The 24,449-nt window shown below is 35.2% G+C and overlaps 1 protein-coding gene across 1 annotated transcript in view; it reads left to right on the top strand.

The window, feature by feature from the left end:
• LOC111046908 (fidgetin-like protein 1) overlaps nt 1–24,449 on the top strand; it is a 54,928-nt gene that overhangs the window by 5,056 nt on the left and 25,423 nt on the right. The window contains exons 2-9 of the mRNA XM_039440346.1: nt 9,457–9,587; nt 10,150–10,289; nt 11,594–11,726; nt 14,852–15,063; nt 16,367–16,530; nt 17,245–17,416; nt 18,454–18,562; nt 19,082–19,199. Of these exons, the coding sequence (XP_039296280.1) occupies nt 9,457–9,587; nt 10,150–10,289; nt 11,594–11,726; nt 14,852–15,063; nt 16,367–16,530; nt 17,245–17,416; nt 18,454–18,562; nt 19,082–19,199 (1,179 nt within the window). The remainder of the gene's footprint in view (nt 1–9,456; nt 9,588–10,149; nt 10,290–11,593; nt 11,727–14,851; nt 15,064–16,366; nt 16,531–17,244; nt 17,417–18,453; nt 18,563–19,081; nt 19,200–24,449) is intronic.

Genomic DNA, 24,449 nt, shown 5'->3' with positions numbered 1-24,449 from the left:
TCTTGCCCAAATGTGTCTCTCATTATATCTCCCACCAGCCTTAGCGTATTGTCCCCGATCAGCAGTGGTGCCTCCCCCTCCCTTCCCTCAGCCCGTTCCCCAAATCCTTGAGCAGGGCGCCCCTCATCCTGTGGACCGTTCCGACATTCATCCCCGTTCTCATCAACACAACTCTCTTTTACCTTATTTGAATGTGGTTTTGGTTTGGCATTGCAGGCCTCCATGATCCTGTTTCGAACTTCAGCTCCCTCGCTTGGCAGTGGCTCTGGTGCATTCTTTGTCGCTGCCGAGGATTCTTTAATCCGGACAGGGTTTACCCCATTTGTACACTCGGAGTCCTCCATCAAGAACGCTGCAGCATCCTCCATCCTCTTTCTTACCGGGCAGCAGGGCTCTGGATGGATACCTTGAGAGAAGTCACGAATTATATTTTCCATGCTGTAAATTACACTTGTCTTTCTTGCTATGATATCTGACAGACGACTATTGTTAGTCCGTAGTATTTTTATCTCATTTTTCAAGTCCTCTATATCATCATGTAAAACTTTAATTATGACATCATAGCTGTTATAGCTTTGGCGCATTCTGGGGTTTGAGCCTTGATATGTCAAGTCAGTGCTTTGAAATGTTTTGTTAGGCAATGAATAGTTACATTGTAATTTGTCATTCAGGTCAGATTTTAGCAAATCATTGTCATTTGAATTATTATGTAATAACATGACTTGTCTTATACTCCATGACTGGAGTCTTTAGGACGTAATCTGAAAAAAAACAATTCACTCTTTTATCACAGAGAACACAAATACAAAATGGTAAAATCCTTGTACCTATACACCTTGCGACCTAAAGACTAGTTTATACGATGCCAATTGGCGAGACAATTGTCATAAGGCAACAGACTGGCATGAAATTATTGTCTTCGTATAAACACTTCAGGCCAACTGTCCCGACAATTGGCCCGAAATTCAACTGTCTCCGGGAGTAGACTATGGACAGTCACTTGGGCCCAGCGAACCCCCCACCACTCGGAATCTCAGTTGTCGCGGCCAACTATTGGGCCGCGTATGAACATCTTCTCGTTTAACTGGCCTGGCCTCCGACAATCCGCAACCAAGTGATGACAATTGTCCAAAGACAACTGTGTCGCTGATTGGCATCGTATAAACTAGGCTTAAGTAAGACATTTGTGTTCCACAACTTTTTGGAATACTTGAAAAGTATACCGTAGTGTCCAAGGTACAGCTTTAAGAAAAAGCATAATGCAATCAAGTTTTCCTTGGAAAAGAGAGCGCAATAATCATGTACCCGCTAGCCTCGATGTGCTGATACTACAGAACAGGGCAATCAGGACCAATACCTTTTCAGGCAAAACAGATCATTGTAGACCACTCCTCAAAGATCTGAAAATACAGTATATCCTGTTCTCTATGATGTTCGTCAAGGATAATCTGCAAATGCTTGTGAAAAGGAACAAGACCAACACTCATCATGCGGAAAAGTAGGAGGTGCCGCACAGCAGGCTGTCTGGTACACAGAGAAGCTTTAGTATTTAGCATTCAAGTCGGTAGATTTAGTTAGAAGTATAAAACCTTCCCATCAACTATCAACAGATTTTATAACGGACTTCCAGTGGAAGTGAGAAATGCGACACATGAAAGATTCTGATCTCTTATCAGAGAGAGATTAAACATTAGACCATTCTATTATTTGACTGAGAGTTGACTAATAAGCCACTTATTTATTTTTTCATTTTCTGTCATAGTCCGTTTGGTATCCCCAGTCAAAAACGACAAGTATCAAGTTAGTTTGACTCGTAATTTATGAGGTATCTCTTCCAGTAACACATAAGTGATCTTTCAAAAGAAATATTGCAATGAATAATATTATATTGAGATAGGAGTAAGGATAGTGGTAGGCAATCTGTAATTATTATAGTTTGTATCGAATAATAAGAGTCAAATCAAATGAAATCAAATCAAGTTTTATTCAATGATATCACTTACATGAAAAATTCCATTATACAAATGATATTACAGATCATTGAATACAATACTGTTTGCTTAAGAAAAATCTTGTCTGCAAACAGGAGTGAAATACATTCAGAACTCAACTAAAAATGCTTATCTATAAACTCAAATGAAAATGCTTATCTTAATTAAATTTAATTATCTTAATATTCATCCCACACACACACACACACACACACACACACACACACACACACACACACACACACACACACACACACACACACACACACACACACACCATGGAGAAATCATAATTTATTTTTAAAAAATTGAAAGAATTGAAACAAGTGACTGTCAAGGGTATTCATCTAAGAATGACAAAAAGCTCATTAATCTCAACTGGAGAATGATCCATCAACCATAGGTGTAATTTAGATTTGTAAGATTTAAGATTATTTGAATTTTTAATCTCGACGGGCAGACTATTGAAGAATTTAGGACCCAAAAAAATGAAGCTCTTTTGAAAGAGAGTACAATATGATCTGGGTCGAATTATTAACCCTCTAATATTACCTCTTGTATTATAAGCAACATCCGCACTTTGATTGCCACTTAGCCTAAAGAACATGGAAAGAACTTTGAATACATATAAATGACGCAGAGGCAATATAGATGATTCTCTGAAAAGGGGGTAAGAGTGAGCACGTCTACTTTCACCACAGATAACTCGAATAAAAGCCTTCTGCAATATGATAATTGGCATAAAATGTGATGAATATGTCGAGGCCTAACAAGAAATACCAAAACTCAACCTGGACTGTACAAATGCAAAATACATGTTCCGAATAATTTTATTTGGGAAAACATTTCTGATGTAATAAAACTTTCTTAGGAGAAGGAAGCAAGATCTTTTAAGCTTCCTGATATGCAAATTCCAAGTTAGAACTCATCTACAGTCAGGCCCAAATACTTTATAGATATGGTTTTGGACACTATACTACAGTTACATTCCTCACTCTCTTGGAATAAACAATTTAAACTATGATACCTAAGAAGGTCAGGAAGATCAAATGAAGAAGACAATGAGAAACAGATAAACTTTGTTTTGTCAGAGTTCAATGCCAGCCTATTTACTCCAAACCACAAGCTTAAGTCATTCAAATCGCTCTGCATCATGGAATTTAACTGTTCAGCGTCCTTAGCAACATACGCCAATGCTGTATCGTCAGCGAATGAAGTGATAGAGCCGTGAAATTTATGAGAGAAAAGATCATTAATATAAATAAAAAATAAAACTGGACCCAAGACAGAACCCTGTGGGACACCACAGCGTAGCAAAGGCAACGTTTCGCTTCGCAAACCCTTCAGTGAAACGCACTGCCTCCTGTCACTCAGATATGACCCAAACCACTGAAGATTTCTTCTGATGCCGGCCTTGTTCAACTTATCCAATAAAACTGTATGATCAACAGTGTCGAAAGTCTTTCTTATATCCAGAAAAAGCCCTGACACCCTCAATCCCTCAGAGTTATTCAGTCCTGAATAGATTTTAGACATGAAGTGGTCCAGTGCAATTTCAGTACTCAACCCCTCCTGAAATCCAAACTGACATGAATTAATTAATTTATCCTTTTGAAAAAATTTTAGAAGACGTTTTTTATTAATTTTTCAAATAGTTTAGAAAATATTGAAAGGAGAGAGACCAGTCTATAATTCCCCACCTCACTCTCATCTCCTCCTTTGAAAATAGGAACCACATTGGAAAATTTCAACAGAGAGGGAAACTCACCATTGAAAATACTAGTATTGAATATATCCACCAGAACCGGAACAATAGGCATTGCAATTTATTTTATTAGGCGTGACGATATTCCATCTATACCAGGAGACTTGCCATTTTCTAAAGAATTTATCAAGGAATATACTTCATGGTTATAAATGGGTTCAAAAAAAGCTGTAGAGCGGGCAGTACCACTTTTAAAATGTCTAGTATAGGACCGTTTTGACTCATTATTGGGCATACTAATAGAATTTATAAATTCTTTCGGAACATTGACAAAATATTCATTAAATATATTAACTATGGATTCTTTATCTTCAATAACAGTTGCATCCTTCCTAATACGCTCAATAAGTTTCCAAACTGAGGCCAGTCCAGATACTTCATTTATTATCTTCCATTGGCCTCTGGATGACAACTGACCAATCTCTTCAAAATACTTTTGTTTGGCCGCCTTTACCCAAGTCTTTATTTTATTACTACAAACAGTGAAATTATGTTTCATCTGCATGTTATGTGGATTTTTACGAAACTTTTTATACAATTTATCACGGTTGTGAATCGTAAAACAAAGACCATCAGTTATCCAGGGCTTAATTTTTTTAAATGTTTGATTTCTAATTCTGTAGTGAATAATTGATCTGGATCTATTAATGGAGGTGCAAAGAATATCTAAAAATATTTCAAATTTCAAATCTACATTACTACTTAAGACAACTTCGCTCCAATCATGTTCATATAATAAATTTCTAAGCAGTTCATAGTTAATAACTTCTTTTGAGCCTTTTATAATACAATTCCTTTTTGATATTTTGGATATACACAGTGACGTAGCTCTATGGTCAGTTAAGTGAGTCTCAATGACACCACTTCTTACAATACGTTTACTAGCAGACCTTAGTAACAAATGATCAATGCAAGATCCACTTTCATTATTTGAAACTCTCGTTACAGAGTTAATCAAAGATGTAAATCCATTTGAAGACATTATTTCAAGATATTTATCAGTTTTAGTACTTGTATTATCTAAGAGATTAATATTCAAATCACTAACTACCACCCCATCACCCGCTGGAAGACGATTAAGAACATTATCAAGACTATTGGAAATTAAATCAACATCATACCCATGCCACCTATACAAGCTAAGAATTGACAAAGTATATGTTCCCAATTTAACCTGCAACAAAATAGCATCCGCTCCCACTATTTCGCAGTTCAACCTGATAACAGCATTATCATTTCTAACAAAAACTAAAATTCCAGATGCTCTAGAGAAACTATCACATGCAATATGGTTATTATATCCTTGAATTGAGAACAAGGACGCGTCATCAGGAGACTGTACCCAGATCTCAGACAAAACAATAACATCAGGCATGTATTTCCAGCAGCTCAAGTACGAGAGGAAAGCATCAACATTGCAATTCACGCTTCTAATATTTTGATGGAGGATTATAAAATCATTGACATCTGTCAAGAAACAATTGTTCACCTCATTGACATCACTGAAAAATCTGAAATTATCATCCATTTTCAATACAAAGATTCATACACTTTAAACCCCAATTTTGACAATAGAATAATAATTTTAATAAACTTCTCCATGGTATACTCAATCTCACACACACAATTACCCATCCACTCATCCAAGAACCAATGATATTTATAATCATTACAAAAGAAAATTTAAAGAATAAAAAAACTAAAGAACTAAGAAGAAAAAAAATCTGAAGAGAGGGAAAATGAGAGAGAGAGAAAAAAAACGGCTCACCCCGGACCACCAAAAACCAAGCCTTAAGCCACACAAGAAAAAATAAAACATCACTTTGCTATTAGGAGACTCTTTATCATGAGATGCTTGTTTAGATTGCCGAGAAGAAACTGAAAACGCGATAAGAAACTCGATAAAATTCTCTACTAATCAATACCTTTCGCACTGCTCAACAAAACAATTATTTGAAAACTGCATCATAATATTTCAGAAAGAGCTCATTGAACTTTCGGCACGCTCTAGATAATCAGCAGAGAGGATAAATATCAGTGACACTTCTCAAGATTGCCTTCACCCTTTCCAAAAGAAAAATTCCGAATCAATTTAAACAATAAAACAAAGATAACAATAAACAATCAATCACAACTTTAAGGAAAAAAGATAAAAAATAACAATTACAATAGATGAAAGAATGAATAAGTAAATTGAAGTTTAAACGCTCTCCAACGAAACAAGTGGTTACACTCTCACTCCATTCTCTATCAGATAGCCTACTCACTATCTCACTAAGTTTATCAACCAACATCAACCAGTGTTGATACCACGCAGTTTTATGCCTCAATGCTATCATTATAAACTTTATAGTTCTTATCTGACAACTACCTTTTGAAAGTACAGTACATCACAATTCGTTCGACACACCACAATTCATAAGAAACATATAATATTTCCAACTCACCCTCCTAATAGCAGGAAATAAGCGAAGAGCATGCTCGTCATTCTATACTTGAGAACTATTACTGAGAACTAGAAAATACCCGAACACACCCACTCATTCTCTAAAGATGAAACAGTACTAATTCACCTGCACAGTAGCACAGAAGGAAAAATAATAAAAAAACTTGAAAGAAAGAAAAAAAATCAATTTAGAACCTGATAAAGTTTATCCGACAACAATCGATATGAAAGTATCATACAACAAACGAAAAGTGACATCCCATTCATTCATCTAATCTCGAATTGCAGTAGAAAGAACAAAAAAAATATTCAACAGGTATAAATGGAATAAAGAGCATGCTCCTCATTATAAGGGACTTCTACAGTTTTGGAAAGTTAAAATAATTTACAATATACTGAAATTATATGAGCCCTCCATCCGAAGTATTGTCAGCGTTGCCAGATTGTGTAAAATTGCTACTTCATCAAATTTCTAATTCAATCACAGAATTGTAAGTAGAATATCATCCCGGTTATTCCACTAGTGGTGGAAAAGTTTCAGGGTTAAAAGATTAAAACGAAATTCATTACCGTGTTTATTTTTCATGAAATTTAGCATACCGTTCAAATACTTACCGTATTATGTTTTTATTTAGAATAGCATTTCTCTCAGAAATATAGGATTTCGTAATAAGTAAGAATTTTTTATCAAAATAACGGGGATAATAGTATTTTAAGAAATATGAATGCACCAGCGTGTTCTCCAGCATAAAGAACTCACTGTTGGAATACGGGTTCTCCACCAGCAATCTCTTCAGAGCGCCCTGAAATATCCTGCCCAGCAGATCTCATGCTGCTATTGGAAGCTTGTTGAAAAGTCTTGTTGATAGGTGGGCAAGGCCAGTTCATGTCCTTTTCAGCCTCTGATAACGTAATCCCTCTTGTAGCATTCGCATGAAAACTCTGTCTAGTGTCAACCTCATCTACATTCGCATGAGTCGTGCAAAGAGCTATGTAAAAAATATAGAGAGTAAATACTGTAAGTATCCTTTTTAATAAATAGAGGACGGCAATGAGCCAGTTTATCAGCCCTAAACACAGATGACCCACAAAGCTTTCTTCTGCATGCGCAGTACTCTTAAAACATAAAAAACCCAGAGAACCAGGCCGTACAACAGGATGCTCTGGAAGAAAGCGAAGTAGCATAACTTGAGGTAGTGCATGGGAACACTACCTCAACCCTCTCAGTAGGAAGACTACCCTACTCAGCCTACAGCAAACAGCCTCTGTTTGACTGTTCCACGACCTTCCTGTCCAGTATCAAGCCAAGCAGCTTCACCGGAGCAGACTCATATTCCTCTCCATTTCTGAGGCTGAAAACAATTTTGGTCTGTTTTTTCTCCTCATTGAGAAGGGAGATGTTTGCAAAGATACATATTTTTGCTAACAGCCTGGTCTCAAGCATAGCTGACCTCAACTCCTCAGTACTGTGTAGCAATATTTCCTCTCCATTGGTGTCTGGATCATTTCAATCGACCTATAGTTATTTTTTATTATGTTCGTCAATGTCGAGCAGAAAAAATGAACTTTTTGACATGCAAGAAACTTTGTTTCATTTCTTTTGTTTTAGAAGATAAGTGAGTGGTGAAAGCGAGAAATTTTCTCAGAAATAATTGAAATTATTTTTCAATTGTTAAAAGTAGTCAGAAGAACATTATTTTGGCCTCTCAGACCCAGGAGTTTTCAAAGTCTAGTAGAGCGGCTGAATGGTGTGCCATTATTATGCTATCAATAGCTAGGACAAGCAAAAACAAGATACAGTATGCTTAAAAAGTTCAGCAACTGCAAGTCACAAACAGTTGCACAGTGAATATTGCCTCGAATAATCCAAACAGTGTTGCATGGCAGCCTTTCTGATTGCAACTAACTGCTTGCAGTTGAAATATTTTAGTCAAATATCTTGTAAAATGCCAGCCTTAAGGATACTATTAAGCACAGAAAGCATACCACGCAACCGCTCTCCTAACTTCAAAATAATTATTTCTTAGAAACTTTCACCACCCATTTATCTTCTGAAACAAAAAAATTTCCAACATGTAGAGAAGGTCATTTTTTCTGCTCAAAAAAACAATTAAAGGTTGAAATGATGATCAAAGGAAGGAGACATTCTTCCCGTTATTTTGATATACTAAAATTCTTGCTTAATACAACATCCCATATTTCTGAGAAATGTGATATTCAAAATAAAAAGCAATTGTGGAATATCGGGGATGATATTCTACATACAATTCTGTGGTTAAATTAGAAATTTGAGAAAGTTGCAATTTTACTCAATTCGGCAACGTTTAAATTTCTTCGGATGGAGGGCAAAGTCTCAACTCATTTTATACAAACCATATTAAAAAAATTGATATATACTGATAACTAGCCGTCAGGCTCGCTTCGCTTGCCATATACCTATGGCTCCGCCCCTGGACCCCCAACTGGATCGTCCAAAAATGAGATCAGCGGGCTTGCTTCGCTCGCCTGCATTTTTCATTTGAGCATGCTTCATTCCATCAGAAAGTCAAAGTACTGAGAAACGCAGAAAAGCTGAGAAAAACGTTGGAAAACCGCTGATTTTGGGCGTATCTTTGATGAAATATTGAAGTCACCTCATCACAAAATTTTTAGACCCCAGCTAAACCTCTGTACCAAATTTGAACATTTTCTGTCTATTACTTGATGAAAGAACTGAGAAAACGCAAAAAACCGCTAATTTTGAGCGTATCTTTGGCGTTATTTCAAATTTCTTCTAACACAACATTATTACACCCCAGCTGAGCTTCTGTGGTAAATTTGAACATTTAGAAATTTAAATTAGAAACGGAAATTTTCGGGAACTGAGCTCCCTTTCTCAACCGAGCAGAGAGTGGCCACTCTCATTTAAAGAGATTGTGTTCTCAAAAATTATTTTAACTTGATTCACATCCTTCCTAGTAATTTTGGATAATCATGTAGTAGCTTACACCATCAAAATATGTATTTTTCTTTCTAATAATCATTACATTTTGCTACTCATAACAATAAAATTAATCCAACTCATTAGTAGGCCTAAATGAACAAAATCATTGAGAGGTTTCCAATTCTTGGAGATATAAGTTAAGTCTACAAACGAAGCGGACTCGATGATAATTAATCAATTGATTCCCATGTATGAAGTTGAATGATATGCCTTCTTCATATTAATGAAAGTGTCAAACACTGTCATTTTCAAATGTTGTTTTCCTTTTCAGGCTATCCAATCAAGATTCGTGCTTCTTGCTAGGAGATCATCTCAAACAGTACGTAGATCTTGTGGATGATAAAAAGACTATAAACAACTACGCTGAACAAATACAAAGCTTGACAAGAGGATTGAGAGATGGTAGGCTTAGTTGTTAACTCTACTATTGATTTCTATTTTAACAGCGTTAGGTAAATCTTACACGTAATGTTCAATCGTAGAATGTTGACACTAAACGGATTTTAATGTACTTATATCCATTGAATTACCCCCAAAATACTAAAGCACCTATCAAGCTTCACTCGCTGATGAAGGTAAATGGTTTCTGAATCGTAAATAAGTTGCAGTTCTCGCAATCATTAGGCCTATATTACAAATTAAAGAATTCATTTTATTGCTCAGTATTGACTGTTTTTTGTTGTTGCCAACTGAATTTATTAATGCAAAATTATTCAAGGAAGCATTTGAAATATTATTCTACCAAAATTAGCTCTATTATTGACTTAGATATGATTAGACTTACATATAATTAGACTATTTTTTGTGATTCTCCCCATGGTTCTACAATACTGTACTGTTCTACGAATAAATTATTCTGAATCACCGAATAAAAATCTGCGACATCTTTTTGAAAAATGGTTCTCTTTAGTTTCAGTTGATTGCTTTTACCATTCCTTTCGTTATTTTTGTGATTATTTCATAGATGTAAGATTGAAATGGCGAAGCAGCTTAGAACTCGAATCTGATGACTCAACATGCAACGAAGAAAAAAGCTGTTGTCCAGAAAGCGAATGTGAGGCCACAGGAAAAGATATTGCTCTACTTCTCCAGGCGAAGGCCAAGGTACTCGAATTTATATTCCCTTAAACTCTGATCTGGACTTTCTTCATTCCAATTAACTCTCAATAGAGATAACTAAAAATACTATAGTTTAAATTCAAATCGCTTGAATTATGTGATACAGGAGTATTACATAGGACATTATTTTAGGTTCATATGCATGATCACAAATTTATTGTTTCTGTAAGTAAAATTATGAATTTGAATGAAATACTATCATAATGAACAATAAAATAAATATTGTCACTTACACAAACTTGCTTGAGAAAATGAGACTTTTGGTTGTTAGGTGTGCCTGACCATGACCATTATCAATTGCCACCTGGTCATATGGGACATATATATGAATCATATATCTATCTCATATTGATCAGGATTTTAGAGTTTTAAAATTAAAAAAGTTCAATGAATAGTGTTTTTGTCTTTGAACAATCTTTGTCATCGACAGAAAGATTGTTTATTTCATTTGTTGTCAAAAATTAACGTAGCTTCTCTTTTGTTTCTAATAACAAACGTGCCGCTTGTGCGACATAAAAATATGTACTTGAAATGGCTTTCATGTTTGGCATTGACTGAGTTATATTAATACCCAAAATTTAATTTTTGGGCAGAGCTCGTTCGTTAGGACTGTGAGTAAAGTCCGGCTGATCCAGTGAAAAAGGCTAGATTTCGTTTCGTTTTATAATACAGTTATTCTGTCACAGATCGGGCAGTTCAAAAATAATTGTATTGTTAAGGGAGACGGGTTCTGACCCTATTCATTGGTTCAGTTAATTTTTGTTCTTTTAAAATACTAACTGTAAAGTCGTGATTAAACCAGTGGATGCCAAAGGGGGAAGCCATATTCAAAAGGTAGGTGATTATTGGATAAAATCATTGCTCTTAATTTTCAAAACCACAAAGATTGAATCATCATTAGCAGCAAGCGAGTGTTTTCCCCATTAATTCATATCAATAATGTTTTTATAATAAAATTAATCTTGTTTTGTTTAAATGTAAATATGTTAAAGACTCATTAAAGTTCTAGTTATTCTGTTCTCTTTCGTTATCATAGCTCTTCCCCCCCCCTTACATAATTGGTGAAGGCACATCGTGCTTACATATTTGGTGGAGGCTTCTCCCGCCGTTCCACATCTTGCTTACACAATCTTTACTACTAGTACAGTATAGTGCATTAGTGAGATTCACTTAGTAATGTCAGCATAGTTTGAATGTAAAGCATTGGTGTTATTAATAAGGAATGCTGACAGTTTAAAGCATTATCACTATAGTTTGGGTTTTATTTGACAACTGGAATATTTTTACAGATCAAAGAAATCGACGTGAATAGAGAAAATGACGGCAATGTGATTAATAAGGGAAATTACAGCCATTTCTCATCAAGTGTTCCAAGCAAAAGAAAAATAGATAATACATCACCAGGCCACTCCAATCAAACATGTAAGATAAAGTATTCTAATATCTGTTGTGTAATAGGTATTGAAATAAAATATAATTGTTTTTACTCTACTGTAGCGGAATATCTTACAGCTCAAAGCCGTTTCTCGCAACTCAACCTCCTCTTGTGCATCTGCAGGAGTCAGTTATCTTGAGGCCATGGAGCTCTATATTTCTTGCTCCCATTGTCTAGGAGGTCGCCCTTTTATTATCCGTTCTTGAAGCTTCCATTGCATTAGGAATTCCAGTCATCTGATATCTGGCATCCTCATTACATTAACATAGCATAACTGTTGTCAACATCCTTCTGAGAGTGTTAAAAAAGATGCATGTATCAGAATGTCTCGGCTACCTTCTCTGATACCCTCTACTATCAACTATCTTTCGACCCTAAACCTGTTGCCACCATCTGCGTCTATAAAAATAGGTCCTTCATGAGTCCGCCTTTCTGAAAAAAGCTCTATATAGAAAAATAATTATGATTAATATAAATACAAAAATAAATAGGCTATAATAGGGGTATTCACAATGTTGTTTTAGCCAGCTAAAGTGCTATTTGATAACTTTGGATTGTGAACGCCCCATCTAAAACCATCTGCTATTAGCTAACTGCAGTAGCGATCCAAGCGGATAATTTGTGTAACTTGAAGTTAGTTTGAAACTTAGACCAGTAGTTATAGAATAGACACGCTGGGAAGTCTAGCCTCTGAAGCCAACATCTACTGCCATATCGCCCTATCGTGACGTCATCATCGCATAGAAAACTTTTAGATTGTGTCTATTTCAGATGAAAGTAAATTATTATTCATAAAAAATGGTAAACTCCCGCTGCGCTCCCACTGAAATAGACGCAATCTGCTATGGAAAACAATGTAAACAAACTCTGCAAAAAAGTTTTCTATCCGATGCTGACGTCACGATGGAGCGATATGGCAGTAGATGTTGGCTTCATCGACTTTCAGTATGAATATACAATGGGGCGTGTCTATTCTATAACTGGTCTAAGGTTTGAAAAAGTAAGATTATAAACATTTGGCTGCCGTTTTAAAAGAGATAGCTAGAGCTAGCGGACTCAAACCTGCGCTATCTGCTATCTCGTCTGTTAATTTTTTTTCCTCCACCTACTGTCAAAAGTACTTACTTTACTCCCTGAAACTTGATACTAAAGTGTCACTTTTTCGCTCTCGGTACTAAAAAACAGAAAAACTCCCTAGGGAGTAAAAGTGACTCCATTTAAATAACATGGGAAGCATCTCTATTTTAGAAACGTACATTTGGAATAGGTCAGAAGGTCTAAGCTCAGATGAGGAAGCATATAGAGTAGTCATTAAACCAACTAAATTCAATACCTCAACCAGACATTTGATCGATATAAATAAAATTTATGTTTGTATGCTGAAATTATTATTACAAACTTCATATCACTATACTAAAAAAATGTATATATTTTTTTCTTTTATTCCATGTTATTCAAAATATCAGCCAATGAATATTACTTATTAACTAATCAAATTTGAAACGGGAACTTCATCATAGCTGTAGTTTTGGCTGTCATTGTTGTTACAACTTTAGCCGACAGTTAGTGCTGTCGGAGGAGAACTGTGATTACAAGCCAGCTGTTTCTGTTTACTTTTTAGATTATGTTGTAACACATTGTTTGGTCACATACGTTTTTAAAAATTATTTTATTAGCAGTTTTTATAAAAATGTAGGTGGAGGAAAAATGTTGTGTATATCACGAGTGAAAAATGTTTTTTCTCCCTCAGGAAAATTGTTGCCCTCTGCTTCGCCTCGGGCTTCAAACTTTTCCCTCAGGGAGAAAAAACAGCACTTTTCACTCTAGATATACAAATAACTATTCCGCCACACTGCACAGAAAGCAGCTGTTTTCCAGTCCCTACGTAGATCTGAAAGACATTGTTTGCAGACGACTCTCGTCTGACGTCAAATCCAGCCGCTAACATGGAACTAGGAAAGGTGATCAAAAAACAGCTGATCAAAAAACTTTTCATTATTTGTGTTCATTATTCAATAATTAAAACATTTATAATAATATCATCTTATTGTCATTTGAAAGAATAAAAAAGTATAAACTCAACCTCCCACATAATTGAACATCATCTTTTAGGTTATTTAGACAAATCAGAATAAAAAATAAAAATACTTGGACAATTTCCTGATATTCAGATTACCTCAGATTTGCTAGAGCTATCACGTTCCACTTCTGCTTTCGGAAGTGCTTAGTAAACAACTATTATCATATATATATATATATATATATATTGTTTATTTTTGTGTGTGGCGAAAAATAGCGTTCGCACCACGGGCAAAAATGTTTTTTCGGCTCTCAATCTTTTCTAGTCCTCGGCCTACGGCCTCGGACTTGAAAACTGATTTCGAGCCGGAAAAATCTCATTTTCTGCTCTAGGTGCGAAATATACTATTCTAACGTACCACTATTGCATTGAGTTAACACAGACTTGGCAAATAGCTGGAGTTAGCGAATAGCTCGGCTCGACTTAGCCAGCTAACTCCAACATTGTGAATACCCCTAATGTTTTAAAAATCAAAATAAAGCCATGAAGCTCATTTTGCTGATTCCTTATACTGTTTTTTTTTAATTATTTTTTATATTAATTTTCTATTGAAATACTTGAAATATTTTCTTTTGTAGTAATAAAAATTGAACTTTTAGAATATTTGGAATTTATGTTGCAAAATATGAGCGTGAAACCCTGCTGCCTCCAGACACAACTCATGATTCTCTTATTCAATATGATTGTAATTTGAATTGGTTTGTGAACAGCAGTTATATCAAATCTTGTATTTCAAATTCCAGTGTAGTTGTGTAACATTTTGCTGTTCGTTGTTGAGCTTGAAAAAACTGCTCTAGATGCCATTTCAGGCTTGCGAAAGATTACATTAGCAGTACTTACCCCACAAGAAAAGTTTTAGGTTCAAACCCCACAAAGCACATGGTTGTTTGTGAATGAATTCATATCATTTCATTATCCTTGCACAAGAGAAAAGATTGAGCATCATCCAGCAAAAAGTTGAATTTCGCTCATTGATGAATGTACTCTTTCCACAACATGAATCTCTATTCTAAGTATAATTTTATGTTTCAGTCAAAAATAAGAAAACCTTCGAAGGTGACTTCAAAACGAACAAACCTGTTTTCACGAGGGAAAATGTTGTGAAACAGCCTTTCTCGAAATCCACTAGTCTGTTTGGTAACCCGGAAGTGACTCGGGGAGCATCGCGGTCATGTGAGCCTCCGCCAAAACCAGTGCCAAAGCAACCTGGAGTTTCATGCTTCAGAACTGCTTCAGAAGAACTGGTAAGCTCCCAATTATTAACACTGATACGTTAGAAACTTCAAACTTCACCTGTGAATAAATATTCCAATTATTGATAAATGAAGAAGGATAGCACAGAGAAACAAGAAATTGTGAATGCTACAGTGCGCTGCGCATCTCTGTCAGTAGAGTCGGAAGATATTATGGAAGCAACGGATTACAACAATACATCAACTACTATAGTCAGTTCCACGTTATAATGGCAGCGTTTAATTAGCCGTGGTATTGCTATCATTCAACAAAGCGGATAGCGTTATATCTTTGTCGCTTTGCTCTGTTGCCAGATCGTCTTTTAACAATGTAAAATTAATAATTAACAAAATATTTCATCTTAATTATGAAAATTCATTATGAAATTATTGAAAAATATAATTTCTTGCTTAATAAAATATAATTGATTATTTTAAATCAGAATGAACAGTTAATAATACATTAATAAACCTGTATCAGCTACCATCTATAGAAGGTAAGACAGACAAGACAGAGGATCGGCAACGTTCTTCTCCTATCTTTCTCCACTGCCTCACGTGGACCTCACTATAGATGAAAACACTTACATAGAAATAACTGTCACTAATCAAAATTTCCAACTATTTTATTCCAGGTTCTCCACATAACAGACACAAGGAATAAGCGTCGAATAAGTTCACACATTTTTTATGTCATCTTGAAAAAGTGAAGATGCGTTTTTGGACATTTTAATTGTAGGATCATCAATGGCATGATGAGTACATGCTATTCCATTAGTATTTTACTGGTTTATTAATGTATTTGTATTAAAATGATGTGTGTATTGTATTTTGGAACCATTCAAGACACATTATGTTCTTAATTCTTATATTTTGCTTTTATTTTAGTAAAATATAAATTTGTTCAATAAGACACCATTAAAAGATCCTAATTTTTATCTTAATACTTCAATCTTAATGCTCTGTATTGACATTATTGTATCAAGACATTGATATTATCAATCTTATTCGCATTATTGTCTTCAGCAATATATTTATCGACACAATAGTCTTCAACAAAGTCAAGGGAGATCACAGCGACCTCTTCATTATAGGGTGCTATGTTTTGATAATTTTTAATGATTTTATGTTCATAAAACATTGAAAATTCAGAAATGCCAATATTTTAATATATTTGACTCGATTGGAATGTACTCTGAAATGATCATTAAATTCTCTATAATAATAATAGTGTGGGACCTGGCTGGCTCCGGTTTGGTATCAGAGTTTCCAGAGATCAATCTGTATATTTGAATATTGTCATTATTCTTTGCAGCGGAAGCAAAACCTGAAGAAGAACAATTCCAATAATGGACATATGGATTCACGACACTACAATGCCGGAGAAGAGACTGGATTTCCGAAGAAATCGTTGGGTGGTCGCTCTCGCTCGGTCATGGGTCGCTTTGTCCCTCCTGTTCGAAATGAGAATAGTAAAGAGTCAGTATTGAGCCTACTAAATATAAATTGAAGTGTAACCTGCTTCTCACTACCTTCTACCACTAGTTCCGTTCCTACCTTCTCATTTAAAATAAGCATGAGAATGTACGCTTATGAAAGCTTATGTTTGGTTATTGGCTGAAATGTGCGTATGTTAGCAGCATCAAGAAAAATACTAATATACTATTTCAATATTAGGAAAGATTTATTCCCTTTCCCTGTCATTTTACATAATTTTTGTTTGTTCAGTTGATGCCTGATGTTGACCTCAGCGATGAAAAAGCCGAATTATCCACATTACTAAGTGAGATTCAAGCTATGAAATCAGTTGAAATAATAGGAAAGCATTGTTTTCTATTGCATAGTTTCTACCGCCTTTTATAGTACATAGCTATGATTCCAGTTAAATCTGATCTAAAATTAATCGTTAAATCTTATTAATAATAATAATAATCAATTCTATTTCAACTATATTTTATTCGTCAGTTATAAAATATATGAAATATATTTCCCATGTTTCAATAATAGTGGCTTGAGTAGTCTGACTGGAGGCTTAACTAAAGGAAGCTTCGGAAAAATAGTAGTCAGCACTTTAATTATTGTTTTTCTTTACGTAATGACCGTATCTTTTCATATTATAGTATGAATATATAACCGCTTTGAAAATATTTAGCGATTATTGTTTTATTGAGTGCATCTGATTTCTTTTTTCAGGTTATATGATGAATCAGAGCAGTCGCAGTCAGAGGTTGGTGAAGTGGATGAAAGATTGAAACACATTGAGCCAAAAATGATAGAAATGATCAAGAGTGAGATAATGTACTGTGGATCGCCCATAACATGGGACGACATTGCTGGTCTACATTTTGCTAAAAAAACTATCCAGGTAATTGAAAATTACACCATTCAGTACCACTAAACACTAATTATACTGTATATTTGATCAATAAAAATTATTTATTTAGGTATTAACAGTTTTTCATTTAAATTTTCATTATGTTGGTGCCCTGTTTCATATTTTAAATATTGATGAACTTGAAAATATAGTGATGAATAGCAAACAACTCAAATGCTGTTAATAGAGATTCAAAGTGATTTACAGTTGCCAAATTCAAATGCATTTATTACCTCAAAATAATATACAAAAACAGTAGATAATATTTATAAAAAAATTCACTTGAAAGTACAAAAATAAAATGCTGAATTTCTTGAAATTAATCGGCGTTACCAGCAAAACCTGTTTGGTTTGTGTGCTGGCGACGAGTAACAAAACAGTTCGGAAATTAGAATCGTACATCGCACGGTACTTACTATCTAGATCTATCGCTTCAATTTGGCATTCATATCATGGAGTGAGAAATATTATATAATGTATATTAATGAGTATGATAGCAATAAAACTAAAAAATACAGATTTAAATATGTAGAAGGTGAAATGCATTTATTGATTCAATTCATTGAATTATTCTTTTTATACTTGATTTTTTATATTAAAAGTGATGAAATGTTCAGGTAACAGGAAGCTAAGTTTTACAATTGAGTAATTAGATTGAGTCAATACCTAAATCATGCTGCAATTTATAGGACATTTAAATATTTTGGCCGGAACGTATTACAATGAAGCCTCACTAATTCAATGCTAAAATGTTAAGTTGACAAAATGTTGATATTGGATTTATTATTATCTTATAAATGAAACTCATAAATATTTGAATTATTGGTAATTTAGTCAAAGTTTCATTGCATTTGATATTGCTGGTGACTGGTCGCTAGTTTTTTTGTTTGACTGGATGCCTTTGTCAAGTTCTATCACTAATAATTGAAATTTATGTGATAAATAATTGCTACTTTAGTCTTTAGAGCAACAATCCAGGAAAATGAATCATATAACTCTTTTAAATAACTCTTTATTTTGGTTTTCAGGAAATTGTTGTTTGGCCTATGCTGAGACCTGATATTTTCACTGGTCTTCGACGACCTCCGAAAGGAATTCTCTTGTTTGGACCGCCTGGCACTGGGAAAACGCTCATCGGTTTGTAAATTTCTGTATTACTCACACTATATAGCTCACACTAGAACCTTTAGGGTCGAAACACACATGACATTTTTTGAGACGATTCGGCACGGCACGATCGGAAAGGAAGCTCACCGATTGGCAGATTGGGTTGGCGTATCGAAAATCAGCCAATTGGAGAGCTTCATGTTCTATGTACTGTCGTGCCGTGCCGACTCATCTGAAGAAACGCCTCGTGTTTTTCGGCTCTTACACTATGCTAATTTTAAACAATTATGCTATCATCTCAATCTCAAGTCACGCCAATTTTTTTCCTCAAAATATAGATCTTTAAGTTGTATACTGTGACTTATAGTGGGCTATTTCCTAATGAGGCGAGTGGTTGGTTCATTTTAACTTCAAGTTTATATCAGTAGTAAACTCATAGATGACCACTAGAAATTAATTTTTCAATGAAGATCTCGCTTTCCATTTCAAACATTATCTTCCATGTGATGGAATTACTACATACTAAAGAGTACTTTTCATTTGTTATAGGTAAATGTATAGCTTCTCAATCCAAATCCACATTCTTCAGTATAAGTGCATCTTCATTGACTTCCAAGTGGATAGGTGATGGAGAAAAAATGGTTCGAGCTTTGTTTGCTGTAGCAAGGTACACTGTAATTTTTATAATAATAATGATAATACAGGAATTCGTCTTTCACTTATTGGTGTTGTGAAATTTATAGTTGTCATGAAGTAATGATAGGATCCTTGTTGACTTTTCGTGAAGATGTTTTTTGGTTGCTATTGAACTAATATTATTCTCCATGTTTTTAATCTGATTAATTAAAAGAAATTACAATTGAGTTTTGATGAGAAGAAATATATTGTATTGGGATTTTGAGAATCATACTCCAGAAACATTAACTTGTTTATTTTATTGAACCCCCTTGAGCTGAGGGTGATTCTGCTCCTGAGTTAGAAAATAGTTTTTATGAATAATAGAAAGCACATGCATTTATATTTTTTAATTTTGTCATGATTTTTTAATAATGGTTCTTGCTCTTGAGTATCAGAGTTATCCAAGACTACTCAGTGGAGGATTATTTATTTATTTATTCTTATAGGCCGATATTCTATCGGCAGAGAGATCCTTTTGGATGTTCTGCCTTGCCGTATTACCCTTAGACCAGTTATAGAATAGTCACGGCCCATTGTATATTTATACTGAAAGTCGATGAAGCCAACATCTACTGCCATATCGCCAAATCGTCACGTCAGCATCGGATAGAAAACTTTTCTGTTTACATTGTTTTCCATAGCAGATTGTGTCTATTAGAATAGAATAGAAAAATGCTTTTATTCTCCATTAAACTATAAATACACAATAAGTAAACACACATTTACGGCTTGATCACACGATCGCCAGCCGGAAAGTCGGAAAACATGAGATTGTGGAAAATACATAAATATGATCCAAGTGTATAGTAAAATACAGAAATTATACGAAATAATGATGAATCAAGTAGTCACACAGTAAGCAATATAATGTATAGTGTAATGATCTAGTCAGTAACGTGAGTGAATATACAATGAGAAAGGTTGAATCCTCAAATTGAAACCAACTCAAAATAAAAAACAAGGCTTGAACTAAAATAAACAGAATGTTGAAGAGAGCAGAAAATAACAATTACAGGTGATACCAAAAATCAAGTAGTGAGTGCCTCGACAAAGAAGCCAATGATAGCTCTACCAATTAAATTCCTGGGTGAGAACATGTCTGTAATTCCAGGCTTCTCTACAGTAAGAGGCTAGTTTCTTCCAATCTTTGCCGTTCATGTACATAGTAAACTCTTCCCTTGATTGTTCAACAACACCAAACCATTTCTTCCTCCATTCCTTCAAACAAGGGCATCGAGCAATGAAATGGAATACATCCTCAGCCTCCTTCAGATTGCACATCGAGCAAATATAGTTCCCATTAGCTACCCAAGGTTTATAGTTCAAATGGATTAGCTCACCCCTTGCCTTGAAAATCCACCTCATAACCCACATTTGGGTGTCCTTTCCAATGTATTTCTTGTCACTCAGCTCAAAATCGAGAGTCCTGTACAACGCATGAAACCGTCCCGCTCGTGCTTCACCTATAAATTTATTTCTGTGAAACATTTGCAGAACAGACAGTATGCTCTGGAAAGACTCCCTCCAACTTATCACGTTCTCCAAAGAAAGATTAATATTCAAGTTTACCCTATCACAAACGACCTTCCACTCCCTGAACCAAAAGCACTTATCTCTTACTACTTGCTGAGCTAAAATTTTTGGTAGTCTTTCATCTTCCATTTTCATGATTAGTGAAATGTAATTAAAATGCAACCTGAGGCAGTATTCAAAGAGAGGAGTTAGTCCTGTTTCGATGAAGAGCATATAATTGGGCGTATTTATGGGTAGAGCAAACACTTTTTTGATGAAGAAGCGCTGCAGTTTTTCAATATTTTCGTACTGTTTACAACCCCATATTTGAGCCCCATAACATAAGACTGTCCTAGCGCATGCCTTAAATAATTTACATTCAGAAGAAAAGTCGACCCCATTACCATTCAGCATTCCTCCCCAAGCCAGATTCAAACCTAATTTTGCTTTAGACAGTTTATCACTCAGATGCTTTTCAAAACTAAGGGTGGGTGTCAGAACTACCCCCAAATATTTATATTCCTTCACGCATTCGATTCTCTCTCCCTTGTAGAACCATTTTTCGTACCTGCTCAATTTTCCTCCGTTTCTGAAAACCATTATTTTTGATTTATTCAGATTGACCTTCAAGTTCCACATTTCGCAATATCGTTCCAGATTATTTATCATATATTGGAGGCCAGTTGGAGAATCCGATAATATGGCAATATCATCCGCATATAGCAACACTCGAATCTTCATACCTGCGATTAACAACCCTCCCCCCAGCTCATCATGCAAGTCATTCATAAAAAGTGAAAAAAGCAACGGACTCAATAAACAACCCTGTCTTAAGCCTGACCTAGTCTCAAAACTTTGAGTCAGCCCCTCAGAGCACCAGACGCCAGCTGAAGTACTCGAATTATCATTTAATGCTTTAATAATATTTAACATTTTAGTTGATAATCCTAAACAACTTAGTTTGTAAAATAATGCTTTCCTATCAATAGAATCGAAAGCCGCTGAGTAATCGACGAAGAAACAATACAATTTACCTCTTTTTTTAGCTAATCTTAGACTCGCGATAGATGTCAATGAAAATATATTATCCATTGTTGAGTAGCCTTTACGGAATCCCGTCTGAAACTCATTTAGAATCTTGTTTTCTTCGACCCACTGATTGAGTCTATTCAATATCAAACCCGCGAAAATCTTAAAAAAAGTTGTAAGAAAACTAATTCCTCTGTAGTTGCTCACTTCATCGCTAGCACCTTTCTTGAACAACGGAAAAATTATGGCGAACTTGAAACTACTTGGTACTCTGCCCAATGTGAAAATCATATTGAATAACTCTAGTAATTTATCTAACATGACGTCTGGAGCATTTTTATAATACTCGAACGGTATTTGATCTTCTCCTGGAGCTTTATTATCTTTAACTGATCTCAATACATTTTTCAGCTCTTCCATAATAAAATCTGAGTCTAAGCGATTATTTACAATGTAATGTTCTGCGCATGAGCGTGGTAGCGCAAATAATTCAGGGTTAAGAAGGTCTCTGAAATAGTTCACCCAATCCTGAGGACTTATAGAGTTATTTACTATTCTAGGTCTTCTTTTTAATTTATTCATAGCCTGCCAAAAGACTTTGGAGTTTGAGGCTGACGAGATAGTGTTCAAAAGAGCTTTCTGATAACTTTGACGCTTTTCTTCACACAATTTTTTGAATTTATTTTTCTCACATATATACATTTCTCTCGCACAATCATTATTGATACGCCTATACAATCTCAAAAGAGATAACACTTTGTTTCGGGCTCTCCAACAATCATTGTCGAACCATTCTTGCTTTCTTTTGAACTTTGTTCGGCCTTGACCGTTACCGAGAGATAGGCCTACTTCTCGAATTATTTCAGTAACAGTTTGGCATGCCAGCTCTACGTCTTCACCTATACACAAGCTATTTATCGACCGTCCTATCTTATCTCTGTACTTTTCTTCGCTTGCTCTATCCCATGACAATTTCGGAAGCAACGGTAAACACTGATAATCCTCAATAACTGTGTTCTCAACATCCAATATAACTTCTATTGGCAAATGATCGGAAAACGGCTGTGAAATCACTCTAAAATCTACAACATACTTGAAATAATCCATGAAAATCGCTGCAATATCATTGACAGAATTCCCCATACCACCTACAAACGTCATTTCCCCCTCCCTGTCCCCATCCATTCTTCCATTCAGTATTATATATCCCAGATCAGAGCACATATCTAAATATTTACGCCCTCTATTGTTGACGATAACGTCCTTGGAATTTCTCACTCTACTCAGCCTATTGATTGCGTGTGGCTCAATGTTGGACTTATCAGAAATTTTTTGTTCCTTACCTATACGTACATTCTTATCACCTACAACTAAAAATACCTCATCCGCATTTTGCAATAAAAAATTCTTAATTTCTAGGAATTCAACATCCCACTTATTACAGTTTATATAAACAGGAAGTATGTTCAAATAATTAGCATTGTCTATTTCAACAAGCACAATATGTTTACCATCTACATTTTTAAATTTTATTTTATTTTTAAAAGTGGAAACCTTTTTGATACCCAACACCATACCCCCACTAGCACGACCATAACGAGAGATCTTCTCTCCATAGCACCATACTAGTTCAAAATCATAAAGATAATCATTAACATAATCTACATCCTCCGCTATTATATGAGTCTCTGAAAATAAAATAATATCATAATCCGTTATGAAATTTAAAAATTCAGAATTTTTAACCTTTTGTTTTAGTCCACATACATTATAATATAGTATTTTTAGAAGATTTCTCTGACTCACAACGATGGACTGCTCGTCACACAGCGGTTGAGTAGTGGGAATTTCCTATACGCCTGACTCCTCCTTTAGACGAGATGCGAAGTTCGCCAGGTCCACACGCAGCATCGACTTCAGCTTGGCTATTCCATCCTCCTTTCCTGACATCAATTTCCAATCCGAAGACCAATAGAATTGAACTCCTTGAATTTTCAGGAAATCGAAACCCAGCCGAACATCGACTTCCGGCACCAACCTTGAAAGTTCTTTTTTCAGAGCCAAAAGTTTACTGCGCTTCACCCGCACCTCACTAGCATAGTCTCTATGAACCACAATATTGGTATTTTTGAGTTTTTTAACATTTCCAAAAATTTTATGAATGTCTTCATCTTTTGGAAAATGTGCAATAACTGTCTCTGTGCCTTTCCCCAGAAAATGTGCACGGTTGACGAAAATTTCTTCACTTATACCCAAGATGTTAGAACAAAAGTTTTTCACTTTAGTCGCACAGTCCACACCTTGTATACTTTGTATTCCTTTAAAAATTAAATTATTCCTTCTTGAGCGGCTTTCTGAATCAATCAGCTTGAGTTCAGTTTTTTCACATACCTTTTCCATCCTAATAAGTTTTCCTTCAGCTGAGAGTTCTCCCTTTCTAAAGCACTCACTTTGTCCGATAGTTCTTTCATATCCTCCTTGGACGCTACGTTGCTTAGCTTACTGTCGAGAATTTCGCTGAACGACACCATCAATTGATTCAATGCCATCTCGCCCACCTTTGCATCCATGGTTTGTTTATTACACTTTTTCAACTCACTGTTCTCACCCGGTGATCCTCTTGGCCGTTTTTTAGTAACAAAATTCGAATTACTCATGAAAAACTTGACTAGACTGGACACAACAGATTAGAATCACT

Source organism: Nilaparvata lugens, chromosome 1, assembly GCF_014356525.2.
Source record: "Nilaparvata lugens isolate BPH chromosome 1, ASM1435652v1, whole genome shotgun sequence".
NCBI classification, from domain to species: Eukaryota; Metazoa; Arthropoda; class Insecta; order Hemiptera; family Delphacidae; genus Nilaparvata; species Nilaparvata lugens.
Note: the sequence above shows the minus strand (reverse complement) of the source record. Positions and strands in the feature narration are given on the sequence as shown.